This window comes from Oncorhynchus nerka, linkage group LG6 (assembly GCF_034236695.1).
Source record: "Oncorhynchus nerka isolate Pitt River linkage group LG6, Oner_Uvic_2.0, whole genome shotgun sequence".
NCBI lineage: Eukaryota > Metazoa > Chordata > Actinopteri > Salmoniformes > Salmonidae > Oncorhynchus > Oncorhynchus nerka.
The window spans coordinates 8,255,972-8,278,463 of NC_088401.1; the positions used below are offsets into that span (position 1 = coordinate 8,255,972).

At 47.6% G+C, this 22,492-nt stretch overlaps 1 protein-coding gene across 1 annotated transcript in view; it reads left to right on the forward strand.

Annotated features, from left to right (window-relative positions):
• Positions 1–21,917, forward strand: part of LOC115115735 (phospholipid phosphatase-related protein type 5-like) — a 170,345-nt gene extending 148,428 nt beyond the window's left edge. Inside the window, exon 6 of the mRNA XM_065019763.1 lies at positions 21,168–21,917. Within this exon, the coding sequence (XP_064875835.1) occupies positions 21,168–21,917 (750 nt within the window). The remainder of the gene's footprint in view (positions 1–21,167) is intronic.
• The last annotated feature ends 575 nt before the right edge of the window (positions 21,918–22,492 follow it).

Genomic DNA, 22,492 nt, shown 5'->3' on the forward strand with positions numbered 1-22,492 from the left:
ACCCTGTAGAAACACACACTACACCCTGTAGAAACACCCTACACCCTGTAGAAACACACTACATCCTGTAGAAACACACTACACACTACACCCTGTAGAAACACCCTACACCATGTAGAAACACCCTACACCCTGGAGAAACACCCTTCACCCTGTAGAAACACACTACACCCTACACCCTGTAGAAACAACCTACACCCTGTAGAAACACCCTACGCACTACACCCTGTAGAAACACCCTACACCCTGTAGAAACACCCTACACCCTGTAGAAACACCCTACACACTGTAGAAACACACTACACCCTGTAGAAACACCCTACACCCTGTAGAAACACCCTACACCCTGTACCCTGTAGTAACACCCTACACCCTGTAGAAACACCCTACACCCTGTAGAAACACCCTACATCCTGTAGAAACACACTACACCCTGTAGAAACACCCTACACCCTGTAGAAACACCCTACACCCTGTAGAAACACACTACACCCTGTAGTAACACACTACACACTACACCCTGTAGAAACACCCTACACCCTGTAGAAACACACTACACCCTGTAGAAACACACTACACTACACCCTGTAGAAACACCCTTCACCCTGTAGAAACACCCTACACCCTACACCCTGTAGAAACAACCTACACCCTGTAGAAACACCCTACGCACTACACCCTGTAGAAACACCCTACACCCTGTAGAAACCCTACACCCTGTAGAAACACCTACACCCTGTAGAAACACCCTTCACCCTGTAGAAACACACTAAACCCTACACCCTGTAGAAACACCCTACACCCTGTAGAAACACCCTACACTACACCCTGTAGAAACACCCTTCACCCTGTAGAAACACCCTACACCCTACACCCTGTAGAAACAACCTACACCCTGTAGAAACACCCTACGCACTACACCCTGTAGAAACACCCTACACCCTGTAGAAACACCCTACACCCTGTACCCTGTAGTAACACCCTACACCCTGTAGAAACACCCTACACCCTGTAGTAACACACTACACACTACACCCTGTAGAAACACCCTACACCCTGTAGAAACACACTACATCCTGTAGAAACACACTACACACTACACCCTGTAGAAACACCCTACACCATGTAGAAACACCCTACACCCTGGAGAAACACCCTTCACCCTGTAGAAACACACTACACCCTACACCCTGTAGAAACAACCTACACCCTGTAGAAACACCCTATGCACTACACCCTGTAGAAACACCCTACACCCTGTAGAAACACCCTACACACTGTAGAAACACCCTACACCCTGTAGAAACACACTACACCCTGTAGAAACACCCTACACCCTGTAGAAACACCCTACACCCTGTACCCTGTAGTAACACCCTACACCCTGTAGAAACACACTACACCCTGTAGAAACACCCTACACCCTGTAGAAACACACTACACCCTGTAGAAACACCCTACACCCTGTAGAAACACCCTACACCCTGTAGAAACACACTACACCCTACACCCTGTAGAAACACCCTACACCCTGTAGAAAAACCCTTCACCCTGTAGAACCACCCTACACACTGTAGAAACACCCTGTATAAACACACTACACCCTGTGGAAACACCCTACACCCTGTAGAAACACACTACACCCTGTAGAAACACCCTACACCCTGTAGAAACACCCTACACCCTACACCCTGTAGAAACACCCTACACCCTGTAGAAACACACGACACCCTGTAGAAACACCCTACACCCTGTAGAAACACCCGACACCCTGTAGAAACACCCTACACCCTACACCCTGTAGAAACATACACCCTGTAGAAACACCCTACGCACTACACCCTGTAGAAACACCCTACACCCTGTAGAAACACCCTACACACTGTAGAAACACCCTACACCCTGTAGAAACACACTACACCCTGTAGAAACACCCTACACACTGTAGAAACACCCTACACCCTGTAGAAACACCCTACACCCTGTAGTAACACACTACACACTACACCCTGTAGAAACACACTACACCCTGTAGAAACACACTACACCCTGTAGAAACACCCTACACCCTGTAGAAACACCCTACACCCTGTAGAAACACACTACACCCTACACCCTGTAGAAACACCCTACACCCTGTAGAAACACCCTTCACCCTGTAGAACCACCCTACACCCTGTAGAAACACCCTACACCCTGTATAAACACCCTACACCCTGTGGAAACACCCTACACCCTGTAGAAACACACTACACCCTGTAGAAACACCCTACACCCTGTAGAAACACACGACACCCTGTAGAAACACCCTACACCCTGTAGAAACACCCTACACCCTACACCTTGTAGAAACACCCTACACCCTGTAGAAACACACGACACCCTGTAGAAACACCCTACACCCTGTAGAAACACCCAACACCCTGTAGAAACACCCTACACCCTCTAGAAACACCCTACACCCTGTAGAAACACACTACACCCTGTAGAAACACACTACACCCTGTAGAGACACACTACACACTGTAGAAACACACAACACCCTGTAGAAACACCCTACACCCTGTAGAAACACCCTACACCCTGTAGAAACACCCTACACCCTGTAGAAACACACTACACCCTGTAGAAACACCCTACACCCTGTAGAAACACACGACACCCTGTAGAAACACCCTACACCCTGTAGAAACACCCGACACCCTGTAGAAACACCCTACACCCTGTAGAAACACCCTTCACCCTGTAGAAACACACTACACCCTACACCCTGTAGAAACACCCTACACCCTGTAGAAACACACTACAACCTGTAGAAACACCCTACACCCTGTAGAAACACCCTTCACCCTGTAGAAACACCCTACACCCTACACCCTGTAGAAACAACCTACACCCTGTAGAAACACCCTACGCACTACACCATGTAGAAACACCCTACACCCTGTAGAAACACCCTACACACTGTAGAAACACCCTACACCCTGTAGAAACACACTACACCCTGTAGAAACACCCTACACCCTGTAGAAACACCCTACACACTGTAGAAACACCCTACACCCTGTACCCTGTAGTAACACCCTACACCCTGTAGAAACACCCTACACCCTGTAGTAACACACTACACACTACACCCTGTAGAAACACCCTACACCCTGTAGAAACACACTACATCCTGTAGAAACACACTACACACTACACCCTGTAGAAACACCCTACACCATGTAGAAACACCCTACACCCTGGAGAAACACCCTTCACCCTGTAGAAACACACTACACCCTACACCCTGTAGAAACAACCTACACCCTGTAGAAACACCCTATGCACTACACCCTGTAGAAACACCCTACACCCTGTAGAAACACCCTCCTACACACTGTAGAAACACCCTACACACTGTAGAAACACACTACACCCTGTAGAAACACACTACACCCTGTAGAAACACCCTACACCCTGTACCCTGAAACACCCTACACCCTGTAGAAACACCCTACACCTCTGTAGAAACACCCTACATCCTGTAGAAACACACTACACCCTGTAGAAACACCCTACACCCTGTAGAAACACCCTACACCCTGTAGAAACACACTACACCCTGTAGAAACACCCTACACCCTGTAGAAACACACTACATCCTGTAGAAACACACTACACACTACACCCTGTAGAAACACCCTACACCATGTAGAAACACCCTACACCCTGGAGAAACACCCTTCACCCTGTAGAAACACACTACACCCTACACCCTGTAGAAACAACCTACACCCTGTAGAAACACCCTACGCACTACACCCTGTAGAAACACCCTACACCCTGTAGAAACACCCTACACCCTGTAGAAACACCCTACACACTGTAGAAACACACTACACCCTGTAGAAACACCCTACACCCTGTAGAAACACCCTACACCCTGTACCCTGTAGTAACACCCTACACCCTGTAGAAACACCCTACACCCTGTAGAAACACCCTACATCCTGTAGAAACACACTACACCCTGTAGAAACACCCTACACCCTGTAGAAACACCCTACACCCTGTAGAAACACATTACACCCTGTAGTAACACACTACACACTACACCCTGTAGAAACACCCTACACCCTGTAGAAACACACTACACCCTGTAGAAACACACTACACTACACCCTGTAGAAACACCCTTCACCCTGTAGAAACCCCCTACACCCTACACCCTGTAGAAACACCCTACACCCTGTAGAAACACCCTTCACCCTGTAGAAACACACTAAACCCTACACCCTGTAGAAACACCCTACACCCTGTAGAAACACCCTACACTACACCCTGTAGAAACACCCTTCACCCTGTAGAAACACCCTACACCCTACACCCTGTAGAAACAACCTACACCCTGTAGAAACACCCTACGCACTACACCCTGTAGAAACACCCTACACCCTGTAGAAACACCCTACACCCTGTACCCTGTAGTAACACCCTACACCCTGTAGAAACACCCTACACCCTGTAGTAACACACTACACACTACACCCTGTAGAAACACCCTACACCCTGTAGAAACACACTACATCCTGTAGAAACACACTACACACTACACCCTGTAGAAACACCCTACACCATGTAGAAACACCCTACACCCTGGAGAAACACCCTTCACCCTGTAGAAACACACTACACCCTACACCCTGTAGAAACAACCTACACCCTGTAGAAACACCCTATGCACTACACCCTGTAGAAACACCCTACACCCTGTAGAAACACCCTACACACTGTAGAAACACCCTACACCCTGTAGAAACACACTACACCCTGTAGAAACACCCTACACCCTGTAGAAACACCCTACACCCTGTACCCTGAAACACCCTACACCCTGTAGAAACACCCTACACCCTGTAGAAACACCCTACATCCTGTAGAAACACACTACACCCTGTAGAAACACCCTACACCCTGTAGAAACACCCTACACCCTGTAGAAACACACTACACCCTGTAGAAACACCCTACACCCTGTAGAAACACACTACATCCTGTAGAAACACACTACACACTACACCCTGTAGAAACACCCTACACCATGTAGAAACACCCTACACCCTGGAGAAACACCCTTCACCCTGTAGAAACACACTACACCCTACACCCTGTAGAAACAACCTACACCCTGTAGAAACACCCTACGCACTACACCTGTAGAAACACCCTACACCCTGTAGAAACACCCTACACCCTGTAGAAACACCCTACACACTGTAGAAACACCCTACACCCTGTAGAAACACACTACACCCTGTAGAAACACCCTACACCCTGTAGAAACACCCCTACACCCTGTACCCTGTAGTAACACCCTACACCCTGTAGAAACACCCTACACCCTGTAGAAACACCCTACATCCTGTAGAAACACACTACACCCTGTAGAAACACCCTACACCTCTAGAAACACCCTACACCCTGTAGAAACACCTACACCCTGTAGAACACACTACACACTACACCCTGTAGAAACACCCTACACCCTGTAGAAACACACTACACCCTGTAGAAACACCCACTACACCCTGTAGAAACACCTTCACCCTGTAGAAACACCCTACACCCTACACCCTGTAGAAACAACCTACACCCTGTAGAAACACCCTACGCACTACACCCTGTAGAAACACCCTACACCCTGTAGAAACCCCCTACACCCTGTAGAAACACCCTACACCCTGTAGAAACACCCTTCACCCTGTAGAAACACACTAAACCCTACACCCTGTAGAAACACCCTACACCCTGTAGAAACACCCTACACTACACCCTGTAGAAACACCCTTCACCCTGTAGAAACACCCTACACCCTCACCCTGTAGAAACAACCTACACCCTGTAGAAACACCCTACTACACCCTGTAGAAACACCCTACACCCTGTAGAAACACCCTACACCTGTAGAAACACCCTACACCCTGTAGAAACACACTACACTACCTGTAGAAACACCCTACACCCTGTAGAAACACCCTACACCCTGTAGAAACACATTACACCCTGTAGAAACACACTACACACTACACCCTGTAGAAACACCCTGTAGAAACACACTACACCCTGTAGAAACACACTACACTACACCCTGTAGAAACACCCTTCACCCTGTAGAAACACCCTACACCCTACACCCTGTAGAAACACCCTTCACCCTGTAGAAACACCCTAGAACACACTAAACCCTACACCTGTAGAAACACCCTACACCCTGTAGAAACACCCTACACTACACCCTGTAGAAACACCCTTCACCCTGTAGAAACACCCTACACCCTGTAGAAACACACCTACACCCTGTAGAAACACACTACGCACTACACCCTGTAGAAACACCCTACACCCTGTAGAAACACCCTACACCCTGTACCCCTGTAGAAACACCCTACACCCTGTAGAAACACCTACACCCTGTAGTAACACACTACACACTACACCCTGTAGAAACACCCTACACCCTGTAGAAACACACTACATCCTGTAGAAACACACACACACTACACCCTGTAGAAACACCCTACACCATGTAGAAACACCCTACACCCTGTAGAAACACCTTCACCCTGTAGAAACACACTACACCCTACACCCTGTAGAAACAACCTACACCCTGTAGAAACACCCTATGCACACACTACACCCTGTAGAAACACCCTACACCCTGTAGAAACACCCTACACACTGTAGAAACACCCTTCACCCTGTAGAAACACACTACACCCTGTAGAAACACCCTACACCCTGTAGAAACACCCTACACCCTGTACCCTGTAGTAACACCCTACACCCTGTAGAAACACCCTACACCCTGTAGAAACACCCTACATCCTGTAGAAACACACTACACCCTGTAGAAACACCCTACACCCTGTAGAAACACCCTACACCCTGTAGAAACACACTACACCCTGTAGAAACACCCTACACCCTGTAGAAACACACTACATCCTGTAGAAACACACTACACACTACACCCTGTAGAAACACCCTACACCATGTAGAAACACCCTACACCCTGGAGAAACACCCTTCACCCTGTAGAAACACACTACACCCTACACCCTGTAGAAACAACCTACACCCTGTAGAAACACCCTACGCACTACACCCTGTAGAAACACCCTACACCCTGTAGAAACACCCTACACCCTGTAGAAACACCCTACACACTGTAGAAACACCCTACACCCTGTAGAAACACACTACACCCTGTAGAAACACCCTACACCCTGTAGAAACACCCTACACCCTGTACCCTGTAGTAACACCCTACACCCTGTAGAAACACCCTACACCCTGTAGAAACACCCTACATCCGGTAGAAACACACTACACCCTGTAGAAACACCCTACACCCTGTAGAAACACCCTACACCCTGTAGAAACACACTACACCCTGTAGTAACACACTACACACTACACCCTGTAGAAACACCCTACACCCTGTAGAAACACACTACACCCTGTAGAAACACACTACACTACACCCTGTAGAAACACCCTTCACCCTGTAGAAACACCCTACACCCTACACCCTGTAGAAACAACCTACACCCTGTAGAAACACCCTACGCACTACACCCTGTAGAAACACCCTACACCCTGTAGAAACCCCCTACACCCTGTAGAAACACCCTACACCCTGTAGAAACACCCTTCACCCTGTAGAAACACACTAAACCCTACACCCTGTAGAAACACCCTACACCCTGTAGAAACACCCTACACTACACCCTGTAGAAACACCCTTCACCCTGTAGAAACACCCTACACCCTACACCCTGTAGAAACAACCTACACCCTGTAGAAACACCCTACGCACTACACCCTGTAGAAACACCCTACACCCTGTAGAAACACCCTACACACTGTAGAAACACCCTACACCCTGTAGAAACACACTACACCCTGTAGAAACACCCTACACCCTGTAGAAACACCCTACACCCTGTACCCTGTAGTAACACCCTACACCCTGTAGAAACACCCTACACCCTGTAGAAACACCCTACATCCTGTAGAAACACACTACACCCTGTAGAAACACCCTACACCCTGTAGAAACACCCTACACCCTGTAGAAACACACTACACCCTGTAGAAACACACTACACACTACACCCTGTAGAAACCCCCTACACCCTGTAGAAACACCCTACACCCTGTAGAAACACCCTTCACCCTGTAGAAACACACTAAACCCTACACCCTGTAGAAACACCCTACACCCTGTAGAAACACCCTACACCCTGTAGAAACACATTACACCCTGTAGAAACACCCTTCACCCTGTAGAAACACACTAAACCCTACACCCTGTAGAAACACCCTACACCCTGTAGAAACACCCTACACCCTGTAGAAACACATTACACCCTGTAGAAACACCCTTCACCCTGTAGAAACACCCTACACCCTACACCCTGTAGAAACAACCTACACCCTGTAGAAACACACTACGCACTACACCCTGTAGAAACACCCTACACCCTGTAGAAACACCCTACACACTGTAGAAACACCCTACACCCTGTAGAAACACACTACACCCTGTATAAACACCCTACACCCTGTAGAAACACCCTACACCCTGTAGAAACACCCTAACCCTGTAGAAACACCCTACACCCTGTAGAAACACCCTACATCCTGTAGAAACACACTACACCCTGTAGAAACACCCTACACCCTGTAGAAACACCCTACACCCTGTAGAAACACCCTACACCCTGTAGAAACACTACACACTACACCCTGTAGAAACCCCTACACCCTGTAGAAACACACTACACCCTGTAGAAACACACTACACACTACACCCTGTAGAAACAACCTACACCCTGTAGTAACACACTACACACTACACCCTGTAGAAACACCCTACACCCTGTAGAAACACACTACACCCTGTAGAAACACCCTACACCATGTAGAAACACCCTACGCACTACACCATGTAGAAACACCCTACACCCTGTAGAAACACCCTACACACTGTAGAAACACCCCACACACCCTGTATAAACACACTACACCCTGTAGAAACACCCTACACCCTGTAGAAACACCCTACACACTGTAGAAACACCCTACACCCTGTACCCTGTAGTAACACCCTACACCCTGTAGAAACACCCTACACCCTGTAGTAACACACTACACACTACACCCTGTAGAAACACCCTACACCCTGTAGAAACACACTACATCCTGTAGAAACACACTACACACTACACCCTGTAGAAACACCCTACACCATGTAGAAACACCCTACACCCTGAGAAACACCCTTCACCCTGTAGAAACACACTACACCCTACACCCTGTAGAAACAACCTACACCCTGTAGAAACACCCTATGCACTACACCCTGTAGAAACACCCTACACCCTGTAGAAACACCCTACACCCTGTAGAAACACCCTACACACTGTAGAAACACCCTACACCCTGTAGAAACACACTACACCCTGTAGAAACACCCTACACCCTGTAGAAACACCCTACACCCTGTACCCTGTAGTAACACCCTACACCCTGTAGAAACACCCTACACCCTGTAGAAACACCCTACATCCTGTAGAAACACACTACACCCTGTAGAAACACCCTACACCCTGTAGAAACACCCTACACCCTGTAGAAACACACTACACCCTGTAGAAACACCCTACACCCTGTAGAAACACACTACATCCTGTAGAAACACACTACACACTACACCCTGTAGAAACACCCTACACCATGTAGAAACACCCTACACCCTGGAGAAACACCCTTCACCCTGTAGAAACACACTACACCCTACACCCTGTAGAAACAACCTACACCCTGTAGAAACACCCTACGCACTACACCCTGTAGAAACACCCTACACCCTGTAGAAACACCCTACACCCTGTAGAAACACCCTACACACTGTAGAAACACCCTACACCCTGTAGAAACACACTACACCCTGTAGAAACACCCTACACCCTGTAGAAACACCCTACACCCTGTAGAAACACACTACATCCTGTAGAAACACACTACACACTACACCCTGTAGAAACACCCTACACCATGTAGAAACACCCTACACCCTGGAGAAACACCCTTCACCCTGTAGAAACACACTACACACTACACCCTGTAGAAACAACCTACACCCTGTAGAAACACCCTACACCCTGTAGAAACACCCTACACACTGTAGAAACACCCTACACCCTGTAGAAACACCCTACACACTGTAGAAACACCCTACACCCTGTAGAAACACACTACACCCTGTAGAAACACCCTACACCCTGTAGAAACACTCTACACCCTGTACCCTGTAGTAACACCCTACACCCTGTAGAAACACCCTACACCCTGTAGAAACACCCTACATCCGGTAGAAACACACTACACCCTGTAGAAACACCCTACACCCTGTAGAAACACCCTACACCCTGTAGAAACACACTACACCCTGTAGTAACACACTACACACTACACCCTGTAGAAACACCCTACACCCTGTAGAAACACACTACACCCTGTAGAAACACACTACACTACACCCTGTAGAAACACCCTTCACCCTGTAGAAACACCCTACACCCTACACCCTGTAGAAACAACCTACACCCTGTAGAAACACCCTACGCACTACACCCTGTAGAAACACCCTACACCCTGTAGAAACCCCCTACACCCTGTAGAAACACCCTACACCCTGTAGAAACACCCTTCACCCTGTAGAAACACACTAAACCCTACACCCTGTAGAAACACCCTACACCCTGTAGAAACACCCTACACTACACCCTGTAGAAACACCCTTCACCCTGTAGAAACACCCTACACCCTACACCCTGTAGAAACAACCTACACCCTGTAGAAACACCCTACGCACTACACCCTGTAGAAACACCCTACACCCTGTAGAAACACCCTACACCCTGTAGAAACACCCTACACACTGTAGAAACACCCTACACCCTGTAGAAACACACTACACCCTGTAGAAACACCCTACACCCTGTAGAAACACCCTACACCCTGTACCCTGTAGTAACACCCTACACCCTGTAGAAACACCCTACACCCTGTAGAAACACCCTACACCCTGTAGAAACACACTACACCCTGTAGAAACACACTACACACTACACCCTGTAGAAACCCCCTACACCCTGTAGAAACACCCTACACCCTGTAGAAACACCCTTCACCCTGTAGAAACACACTAAACCCTACACCCTGTAGAAACACCCTACACCCTGTAGAAACACCCTACACCCTGTAGAAACACATTACACCCTGTAGAAACACCCTTCACCCTGTAGAAACACCCTACACCCTACACCCTGTAGAAACAACCTACACCCTGTAGAAACACCCTACACCCTGTAGAAACACACTACACCCTGTAGAAACACCCTACACCCTGTAGAAACACCCTACACCCTGTACCCTGTAGTAACACCCTAAACCCTGTAGAAACACCCTACACCCTGTAGAAACACCCTACATCCTGTAGAAACACACTACACCCTGTAGAAACACCCTATACCCTGTAGAAACACCCTACACCCTGTAGAAACACACTACACCCTGTAGTAACACACTACACACTACACCCTGTAGAAACCCCCTACACCCTGTAGAAACACACTACACCCTGTAGAAACACACTACACACTACACCCTGTAGAAACAACCTACACCCTGTAGTAACACACTACACACTACACCCTGTAGAAACACCCTACACCCTGTAGAAACACACTACACCCTGTAGAAACACCCTACACCATGTAGAAACACCCTACGCACTACACCATGTAGAAACACCCTACACCCTGTAGAAACACCCTACACACTGTAGAAACACCCTACACCCTGTATAAACACACTACACCCTGTAGAAACACCCTACACCCTGTAGAAACACCCTACACACTGTAGAAACACCCTACACCCTGTACCCTGTAGTAACACCCTACACCCTGTAGAAACACCCTACACCCTGTAGTAACACACTACACACTACACCCTGTAGAAACACCCTACACCCTGTAGAAACACACTACATCCTGTAGAAACACACTACACACTACACCCTGTAGAAACACCCTACACCATGTAGAAACACCCTACACCCTGGAGAAACACCCTTCACCCTGTAGAAACACACTACACCCTACACCCTGTAGAAACAACCTACACCCTGTAGAAACACCCTATGCACTACACCCTGTAGAAACACCCTACACCCTGTAGAAACACCCTACACCCTGTAGAAACACCCTACACCCTGTAGAAACACCCTACATCCTGTAGAAACACACTACACCCTGTAGAAACACCCTATACCCTGTAGAAACACCCTACACCCTGTAGAAACACACTACACCCTGTAGTAACACACTACACACTACACCCTGTAGAAACCCCCTACACCCTGTAGAAACACACTACACCCTGTAGAAACACACTACACACTACACCCTGTAGAAACAACCTACACCCTGTAGTAACACACTACACACTACACCCTGTAGAAACACCCTACACCCTGTAGAAACACACTACACCCTGTAGAAACACCCTACACCATGTAGAAACACCCTACGCACTACACCATGTAGAAACACCCTACACCCTGTAGAAACACCCTACACACTGTAGAAACACCCTACACCCTGTATAAACACACTACACCCTGTAGAAACACCCTACACCCTGTAGAAACACCCTACACACTGTAGAAACACCCTACACCCTGTACCCTGTAGTAACACCCTACACCCTGTAGAAACACCCTACACCCTGTAGTAACACACTACACCCTGTAGAAACACCCTACACCCTGTAGAAACACACTACATCCTGTAGAAACACACTACACACTACACCCTGTAGAAACACCCTACACCATGTAGAAACACCCTACACCCTGGAGAAACACCCTTCACCCTGTAGAAACACACTACACCCTACACCCTGTAGAAACAACCTACACCCTGTAGAAACACCCTATGCACTACACCCTGTAGAAACACCCTACACCCTGTAGAAACACCCTACACCCTGTAGAAACACCCTACACACTGTAGAAACACCCTACACCCTGTAGAAACACACTACACCCTGTAGAAACACCCTACACCCTGTAGAAACACCCTACACCCTGTACCCTGTAGTAACACCCTACACCCTGTAGAAACCCCTACACCCTGTAGAAACCCCTACACCCTGTAGAAACACCCTACACCCTGTAGAAACACCCTTCACCCTGTAGAAACACACTAAACCCTACACCCTGTAGAAACACCCTACACCCTGTAGAAACACCCTACACCCTGTAGAAACACATTACACCCTGTAGAAACACCCTTCACCCTGTAGAAACACCCTACACCCTACACCCTGTAGAAACAACCTACACCCTGTAGAAACACACTACGCACTACACCCTGTAGAAACACCCTACACCCTGTAGAAACACCCTACACACTGTAGAAACACCCTACACCCTGTAGAAACACACTACACCCTGTAGAAACACCCTACACCCTGTAGAAACACCCTACACCCTGTACCCTGTAGTAACACCCTAAACCCTGTAGAAACACCCTTCACCATGTAGAAACACCCTACGCACTACACCATGTAGAAACACCCTACACCCTGTAGAAACACCCTACACACTGTAGAAACACCCTACACCCTGTATAAACACACTACACCCTGTAGAAACACCCTACACCCTGTAGAAACACCCTACACACTGTAGAAACACCCTACACCCTGTACCCTGTAGTAACACCCTACACCCTGTAGAAACACCCTACACCCTGTAGTAACACACTACACACTACACCCTGTAGAAACACCCTACACCCTGTAGAAACACACTACATCCTGTAGAAACACACTACACACTACACCCTGTAGAAACACCCTACACACTGTAGAAACACCCTACACCCTGTATAAACACACTACACCCTGTAGAAACACCCTACACCCTGTAGAAACACCCTACACACTGTAGAAACACCCTACACCCTGTACCCTGTAGTAACACCCTACACCCTGTAGAAACACCCTACACCCTGTAGTAACACACTACACACTACACCCTGTAGAAACACCCTACACCCTGTAGAAACACACTACATCCTGTAGAAACACACTACACACTACACCCTGTAGAAACACCCTACACCATGTAGAAACACCCTACACCCTGGAGAAACACCCTTCACCCTGTAGAAACACACTACACCCTACACCCTGTAGAAACAACCTACACCCTGTAGAAACACCCTATGCACTACACCCTGTAGAAACACCCTACACCCTGTAGAAACACCCTACACCCTGTAGAAACACCCTACACCCTGTAGAAACACCCTACACCCTGTAGAAACACACTACACCCTGTAGAAACACCCTACACCCTGTAGAAACACCCTACACCCTGTACCCTGTAGTAACACCCTACACCCTGTAGAAACACCCTACACCCTGTAGAAACCCCCTACACCCTGTAGAAACACCCTACACCCTGTAGAAACACCCTTCACCCTGTAGAAACACACTAAACCCTACACCCTGTAGAAACACCCTACACCCTGTAGAAACACCCTACACCCTGTAGAAACACATTACACCCTGTAGAAACACCCTTCACCCTGTAGAAACACCCTACACCCTACACCCTGTAGAAACAACCTACACCCTGTAGAAACACACTACGCACTACACCCTGTAGAAACACCCTACACCCTGTAGAAACACCCTACACACTGTAGAAACACCCTACACCCTGTAGAAACACACTACACCCTGTAGAAACACCCTACACCCTGTAGAAACACCCTACACCCTGTACCCTGTAGTAACACCCTAAACCCTGTAGAAACACCCTACACCCTGTAGAAACACCCTACACCCTGTAGAAACACACTACACCCTGTAGAAACACCCTATACCCTGTAGAAACACCCTACACCCTGTAGAAACACACTACACCCTGTAGTAACACACTACACACTACACCCTGTAGAAACCCCCTACACCCTGTAGAAACACACTACACCCTGTAGAAACACACTACACACTACACCCTGTAGAAACAACCTACACCCTGTAGTAACACACTACACACTACACCCTGTAGAAACACCCTACACCCTGTAGAAACACACTACACCCTGTAGAAACACCCTACACCATGTAGAAACACCCTACGCACTACACCATGTAGAAACACCCTACACCCTGTAGAAACACCCTACACACTGTAGAAACACCCTACACCCTGTATAAACACACTACACCCTGTAGAAACACCCTACACCCTGTAGAAACACCCTACACACTGTAGAAACACCCTACACCCTGTACCCTGTAGTAACACCCTACACCCTGTAGAAACACCCTACACCCTGTAGTAACACACTACACACTACACCCTGTAGAAACACCCTACACCCTGTAGAAACACACTACATCCTGTAGAAACACACTACACACTACACCCTGTAGAAACACCCTACACCATGTAGAAACACCCTACACCCTGGAGAAACACCCTTCACCCTGTAGAAACACACTACACCCTACACCCTGTAGAAACAACCTACACCCTGTAGAAACACCCTATGCACTACACCCTGTAGAAACACCCTACACCCTGTAGAAACACCCTACACACTGTAGAAACACCCTACACCCTGTAGAAACACACTACACCCTGTAGAAACACCCTACACCCTGTAGAAACACCCTACACCCTGTACCCTGTAGTAACACCCTACACCCTGTAGAAACACCCTACACCCTGTAGAAACACCCTACATCCTGTAGAAACACACTACACCCTGTAGAAACACCCTACACCCTGTAGAAACACCCTACACCCTGTAGAAACACACTACACCCTGTAGAAACACCCTACACCCTGTAGAAACACACTACATCCTGTAGAAACACACTACACACTACACCCTGTAGAAACACCCTACACCATGTAGAAACACCCTACACCCTGGAGAAACACCCTTCACCCTGTAGAAACACACTACACCCTACACCCTGTAGAAACAACCTACACCCTGTAGAAACACCCTACGCACTACACCCTGTAGAAACACCCTACACCCTGTAGAAACACCCTACACCCTGTAGAAACACCCTACACACTGTAGAAACACCCTACACCCTGTAGAAACACACTACACCCTGTAGAAACACCCTACACCCTGTAGAAACACCCTACACCCTACCCTGTAGAAACACCCTACACCCTGTAGAAACACCCTACACACTGTAGAAACACCCTACATCCTGTAGAAACACACTACACCCTGTAGAAACACCCTACACCCTGTAGAAACACCCTACACCCTGTAGAAACACACTACACCCTGTAGTAACACACCACACTACACCCTGTAGAAACACCCTACACCCTGTAGAAACACACTACACCCTGTAGAAACACACTACACTACACCCTGTAGAAACACCCTACACCCTGTAGAAACAACACTACACCCTGTAGAAACACCCTACGCACTACACCCTGTAGAAACACCCTACACCCTGTAGAAACCCCCTACACCCTGTAGAAACACCCTACACCCTGTAGAAACACCCTTCACCCTGTAGAAACACACTAAACCCTACACCCTGTAGAAACACCCTACACCCTGTAGAAACACCCTACACTACACCCTGTAGAAACACCCTTCACCCTGTAGAAACACCCTACACCCTACACCCTGTAGAAACAACCTACACCCTGTAGAAACACCCTACGCACTACACCCTGTAGAAACACCCTACACCCTGTAGAAACACCCTACACCCTGTAGAAACACCCTACACCCTGTACCCTGTAGTAACACCCTACACCCTGTAGAAACACCCTACACCCTGTAGAAACACCCTACATCCTGTAGAAACACACTACACCCTGTAGAAACACCCTACACCCTGTAGAAACACCCTACACCCTGTAGAAACACACTACACCCTGTAGAAACACACTACACACTACACCCTGTAGAAACCCCCTACACCCTGTAGAAACACCCTACACCCTGTAGAAACACCCTTCACCCTGTAGAAACACACTAAACCCTACACCCTGTAGAAACACCCTACACCCTGTAGAAACACCCTACACCCTGTAGAAACACATTACACCCTGTAGAAACACCCTTCACCCTGTAGAAACACCCTACACCCTACACCCTGTAGAAACAACCTACACCCTGTAGAAACACACTACGCACTACACCCTGTAGAAACACCCTACACCCTGTAGAAACACCCTACACACTGTAGAAACACCCTACACCCTGTAGAAACACACTACACCCTGTAGAAACACCCTACACCCTGTAGAAACACCCTACACCCTGTACCCTGTAGTAACACCCTAAACCCTGTAGAAACACCCTACACCCTGTAGAAACACCCTACATCCTGTAGAAACACACTACACCCTGTAGAAACACCCTACACCCTGTAGAAACACCCTACACCCTGTAGAAACACACTACACCCTGTAGAAACACACTACACCCTGTAGAAACCCCCTACACCCTGTAGAAACCCCCTACACCCTGTAGAAACACACTACACACTACACCCTGTAGAAACAACCTACACCCTGTAGTAACACACTACACACTACACCCTGTAGAAACACCCTACACCCTGTAGAAACACACTACACCCTGTAGAAACACCCTACACCATGTAGAAACACCCTACACCCTGTAGAAACACACTACACACTACACCCTGTAGAAACACACTACACCCTGTAGAAACACCCTACACCCTGTAGTAACACACTACACACTACTCCCTGTAGAAACACCCTACACCCTGTAGAAACACACTACACCCTGTAGAAACACACTACACACTACACCCTGTAGAAACACCCTACACCCTGTAGAAACACCCTTCACCCTGTAGAAACACACTAAACCCTACACCATGTAGAAACACCCTACACCCTGTAGAAACACCCTGTAGAAACACCCTACACCCTGTAGAAACACACTACACCCTGTAGAAACACCCTTCACCCTGTAGAAACACCCTACACCCTACACCCTGTAGAAACAACCTACACCCTGTAGAAACACCCTACACACTGTACACCCTACACCCTGTAGAAACACACTACACCCTGTAGAAACACCCTACACCCTGTAGAAACACCCTACACCCTGTACCCTGTAGTAACACCCTACACCCTGTAGAAACACCCTACACCCTGTAGAAACACCCTACATCCTGTAGAAACACACTACACCCTGTAGAAACACCCTACACCCTGTAGAAACACCCTACACCCTGTAGAAACACACTACACCCTGTAGTAACACACTACACACTACACCCTGTAGAAACACCCTACACCCTGTAGAAACACACTACACCCTGTAGAAACACACTACACACTACACCCTGTAGAAACACACTACACCCTGTAGAAACACACTACACACTACACCCTGTTGAAACCCCCTACACCCTGTAGAAACACCCTACACCCTGTAGAAACACCCTTCACCCTGTAGAAACACACTAAACCCTACACCCTGTAGAAACACCCTACACCCTGTAGAAACACCCTACACCCTGTAGAAACACATTACACCCTGTAGAAACACCCTTCACCCTGTAGAAACACCCTACACCCTACACCCTGTAGAAACAACCTACACCCTGTAGAAACACACTACGCACTACACCCTGTAGAAACACCCTACACCCTGTAGAAACACCCTACACACTGTAGAAACACCCTACACCCTGTAGAAACACACTACACCCTGTAGAAACACCCTACACCCTGTAGAAACACCCTACACCCTGTACCCTGTAGTAACACCCTAAACCCTGTAGAAACACCCTACACCCTGTAGAAACACCCTACATCCTGTAGAAACACACTACACCCTGTAGAAACACCCTACACCCTGTAGAAACACCCTACACCCTGTAGAAACACACTACACCCTGTAGAAACACACTACACCCTGTAGAAACCCCCACCCTGTAGAAACCCCCTACACCCTGTAGAAACACACTACACACTACACCCTGTAGAAACAACCTACACCCTGTAGTAACACACTACACACTACACCCTGTAGAAACACCCTACACCCTGTAGAAACACACTACACCCTGTAGAAACACCCTACACCATGTAGAAACACCCTACACCCTGTAGAAACACACTACACACTACACCCTGTAGAAACACACTACACCCTGTAGAAACACCCTACACCCTGTAGTAACACACTACACACTACTCCCTGTAGAAACACCCTACACCCTGTAGAAACACACTACACCCTGTAGAAACACACTACACACTACACCCTGTAGAAACACCCTACACCCTGTAGAAACACCCTACACCCTGTAGAAACACCCTTCACCCTGTAGAAACACACTAAACCCTACACCATGTAGAAACACCCTACACCCTGTAGAAACACCCTGTAGAAACACCCTACACCCTGTAGAAACACACTACACCCTGTAGAAACACCCTTCACCCTGTAGAAACACCCTACACCCTACACCCTGTAGAAACAACCTACACCCTGTAGAAACACCCTACACACTGTAGAAACACCCTACACCCTGTAGAAACACACTACACCCTGTAGAAACACCCTACACCCTGTAGAAACACCCTACACCCTGTACCCTGTAGTAACACCCTACACCCTGTAGAAACACCCTACACCCTGTAGAAACACCCTACATCCTGTAGAAACACACTACACCCTGTAGAAACACCCTACACCCTGTAGAAACACCCTACACCCTGTAGAAACACACTACACCCTGTAGTAACACACTACACACTACACCCTGTAGAAACACCCTACACCCTGTAGAAACACACTACACCCTGTAGAAACACACTACACACTACACCCTGTAGAAACACCCTACACCCTGTAGTAACACACTACACACTACACCCTGTAGAAACACCCTACACCCTGTAGAAACACACTACACCCTGTAGAAACACCCTACACCCTGTAGAAACACCCTACACCCTGTAGAAACACACTACACCCTACACCCTGTAGAAACACCCTACACCCTGTAGAAACACCCTACACTGTAGAAACACCCTACACCCTGTAGAAACACCCTACACCCTGTAGAAACACCCTGTCCTCTACCCTATGTACACTATGGATATAAAGTTCATTGTGAAAGTATTCAGACCCCTTGACTTATTCTACATTTAGTTACGTTACAGACTTATTCTAAAATTGATTAAATGAAACATTGTAGCGTCATACCTAAGAAGACTCGAGGCTGCAATCGCTGCCAAAGGTGCTTCAACAAAGTACTGAGTAAAGGGTCTGAATATTTATGTAAATGTGATGCTTCAGTTTTGCTTGTCTAAAAAAACATTTTTCTCTTTCATTATGGGGTATCGTGTGTAGATTGATGAGGGGGGGGGGAGCTATTTAATACATTTCAGAATAAGTCTGGGGGTCTGAATTCTTTCCAAATGCACCGTAAGGTATAGGATTTCTATACTGGCACACTCTAACCAAGGTTGTTTTTAAACATATAAATAACATTTTGAACTCAGTAATATGGGTCACACTAGCTGTCCATTTGAAGTGTTATCACACTGGTTTATGTGATCATGTGATTTTACTAGGCTAATGACAACTAATCTGAGTGGAGTTTGAGAATACTCTGCATTAGTATGCACACTCATCGTCCAGTTTATTAGGTACACCACCCCGTTCGCGAAAATGGACTTCAACCCAATAGACTTCAACCCAATAGAGCATAATGAGATGATCGGGAACGGGCTGTTAGCAACATGATGTATCGCCGTCCAATCAGCAGTAAATATGTGATGCCTTTCCGTCAGCATGGACCAACATCCCTGTGGAACGTTTCTGACACTGTGTAGAATGTCCCGAAGACTTTAGGTTGTTCTGGATGCAAATGAGGTCAGACTGTACTAGATGGGTGTACCTATTAAACTGTCCGGTTAACGTATCTTATTTATTCTGTGCATATCAGTACCACTAAACTCCTGTATGAGACAGACATTGAGGATTAGCCTCATTGGTCGTTCAAAGAACGCATTCGGGGGCAGTACACAAGGCAATAAATGTATCCAGCCGTTTGTACGAGGGCTCCAAGCCTGCTTGCCAACTCTGGACTCCAAGCCTGCCTGCCAACTCTGGGGTCCAAGCCTGCCTGCCAACTCTGGGCTCCAAGCCTGCCTGCCAACTCTGGGCTCCAAGTCTGCCTGCCAACTCTGGGCTCCAAGTCTGCCTGCCAACTCTGGGCTCCAAGTCTGCCTGCCAACTCTGGGCTCCAAGTCTGCCTGCCAACTCTGGGCTCCAAGTCTGCCTGCCAACTCTGGGCTCCATGTCTGCCTGCCAACTCTAGGCTCCAAGTCTGCCTGCCAACTCTGGGCTCCAAGTCTGCCTGCCAACTCTGGGCTCCATGTCTGCCTGCCAACTCTAGGCTCCAAGTCTGCCTGCCAACTCTGGGCTCCATGTCTGCCTGCCAACTCTAGGCTCCAAGTCTGCCTGCCAACTCTGGGCTCCAAGTCTGCCTGCCAACTCTGGGCTCCAAGTCTGCCTGCCAACTCTGGGCTCCAAGTCTGCCTGCCAACTCTGGGCTCCAAGTCTGCCTGCCAACTCTGGGCTCCAAGTCTGCCTGCCAACTCTGGGCTCCAAGTCTGCCTGCCAACTCTGGGCTCCAAGCAAGAACAATGGAACCCTATTCTCTTTGTAGCGCACTACTTTTGGCCAGGGCCAATACGGCCAATAGGGCCAATAGGGTAGTGCACTACTTTTGACCAGGGCCAATAGGGTAGTGCACTACTTTTGGCAAGGGCCAATAGGGTAGTGCACTACTTTTGACCATCATTTCATGGAGTCTGTGACGAAGAAACCACATTTAAAAAGTGTTAAGCAAGATACGAGAGGTCCAAAAAAAAACTAATTTTCACCAAGTCAAATGAATTTATCGTGTTATAGATTTCATGATGCTTGTAATCGAAACCAAAGTAGATATTTGTTTCTATTGTTCTAAACATCAGTATAGAACTTTATAAGCTTCAGTATGAGGTCCTGAACCTGGCATGAAAGTGCCTTCTTGTAGATGTGCGAGGCAATATAGTCAAAATGTTTGCTAATGGCAAGGTGAGCAAATTGAAGTGTTTTCTTCTCAGGCATTATCGCTGGGATATGAAGTAACAACAGGGCCTGGTCTTTGTTAAAAGTTTTTAAAAAACTTATTTCTTAGGTAAAAAAAAAATGTAAACTTAATTCTTAGGTGTTAAGCTTATGTAAAAAAATGTTTTAAACTTAATTCTTAGGTGTTAAGCTTTTGGTAAAAGATTATTCAAATTATTAAA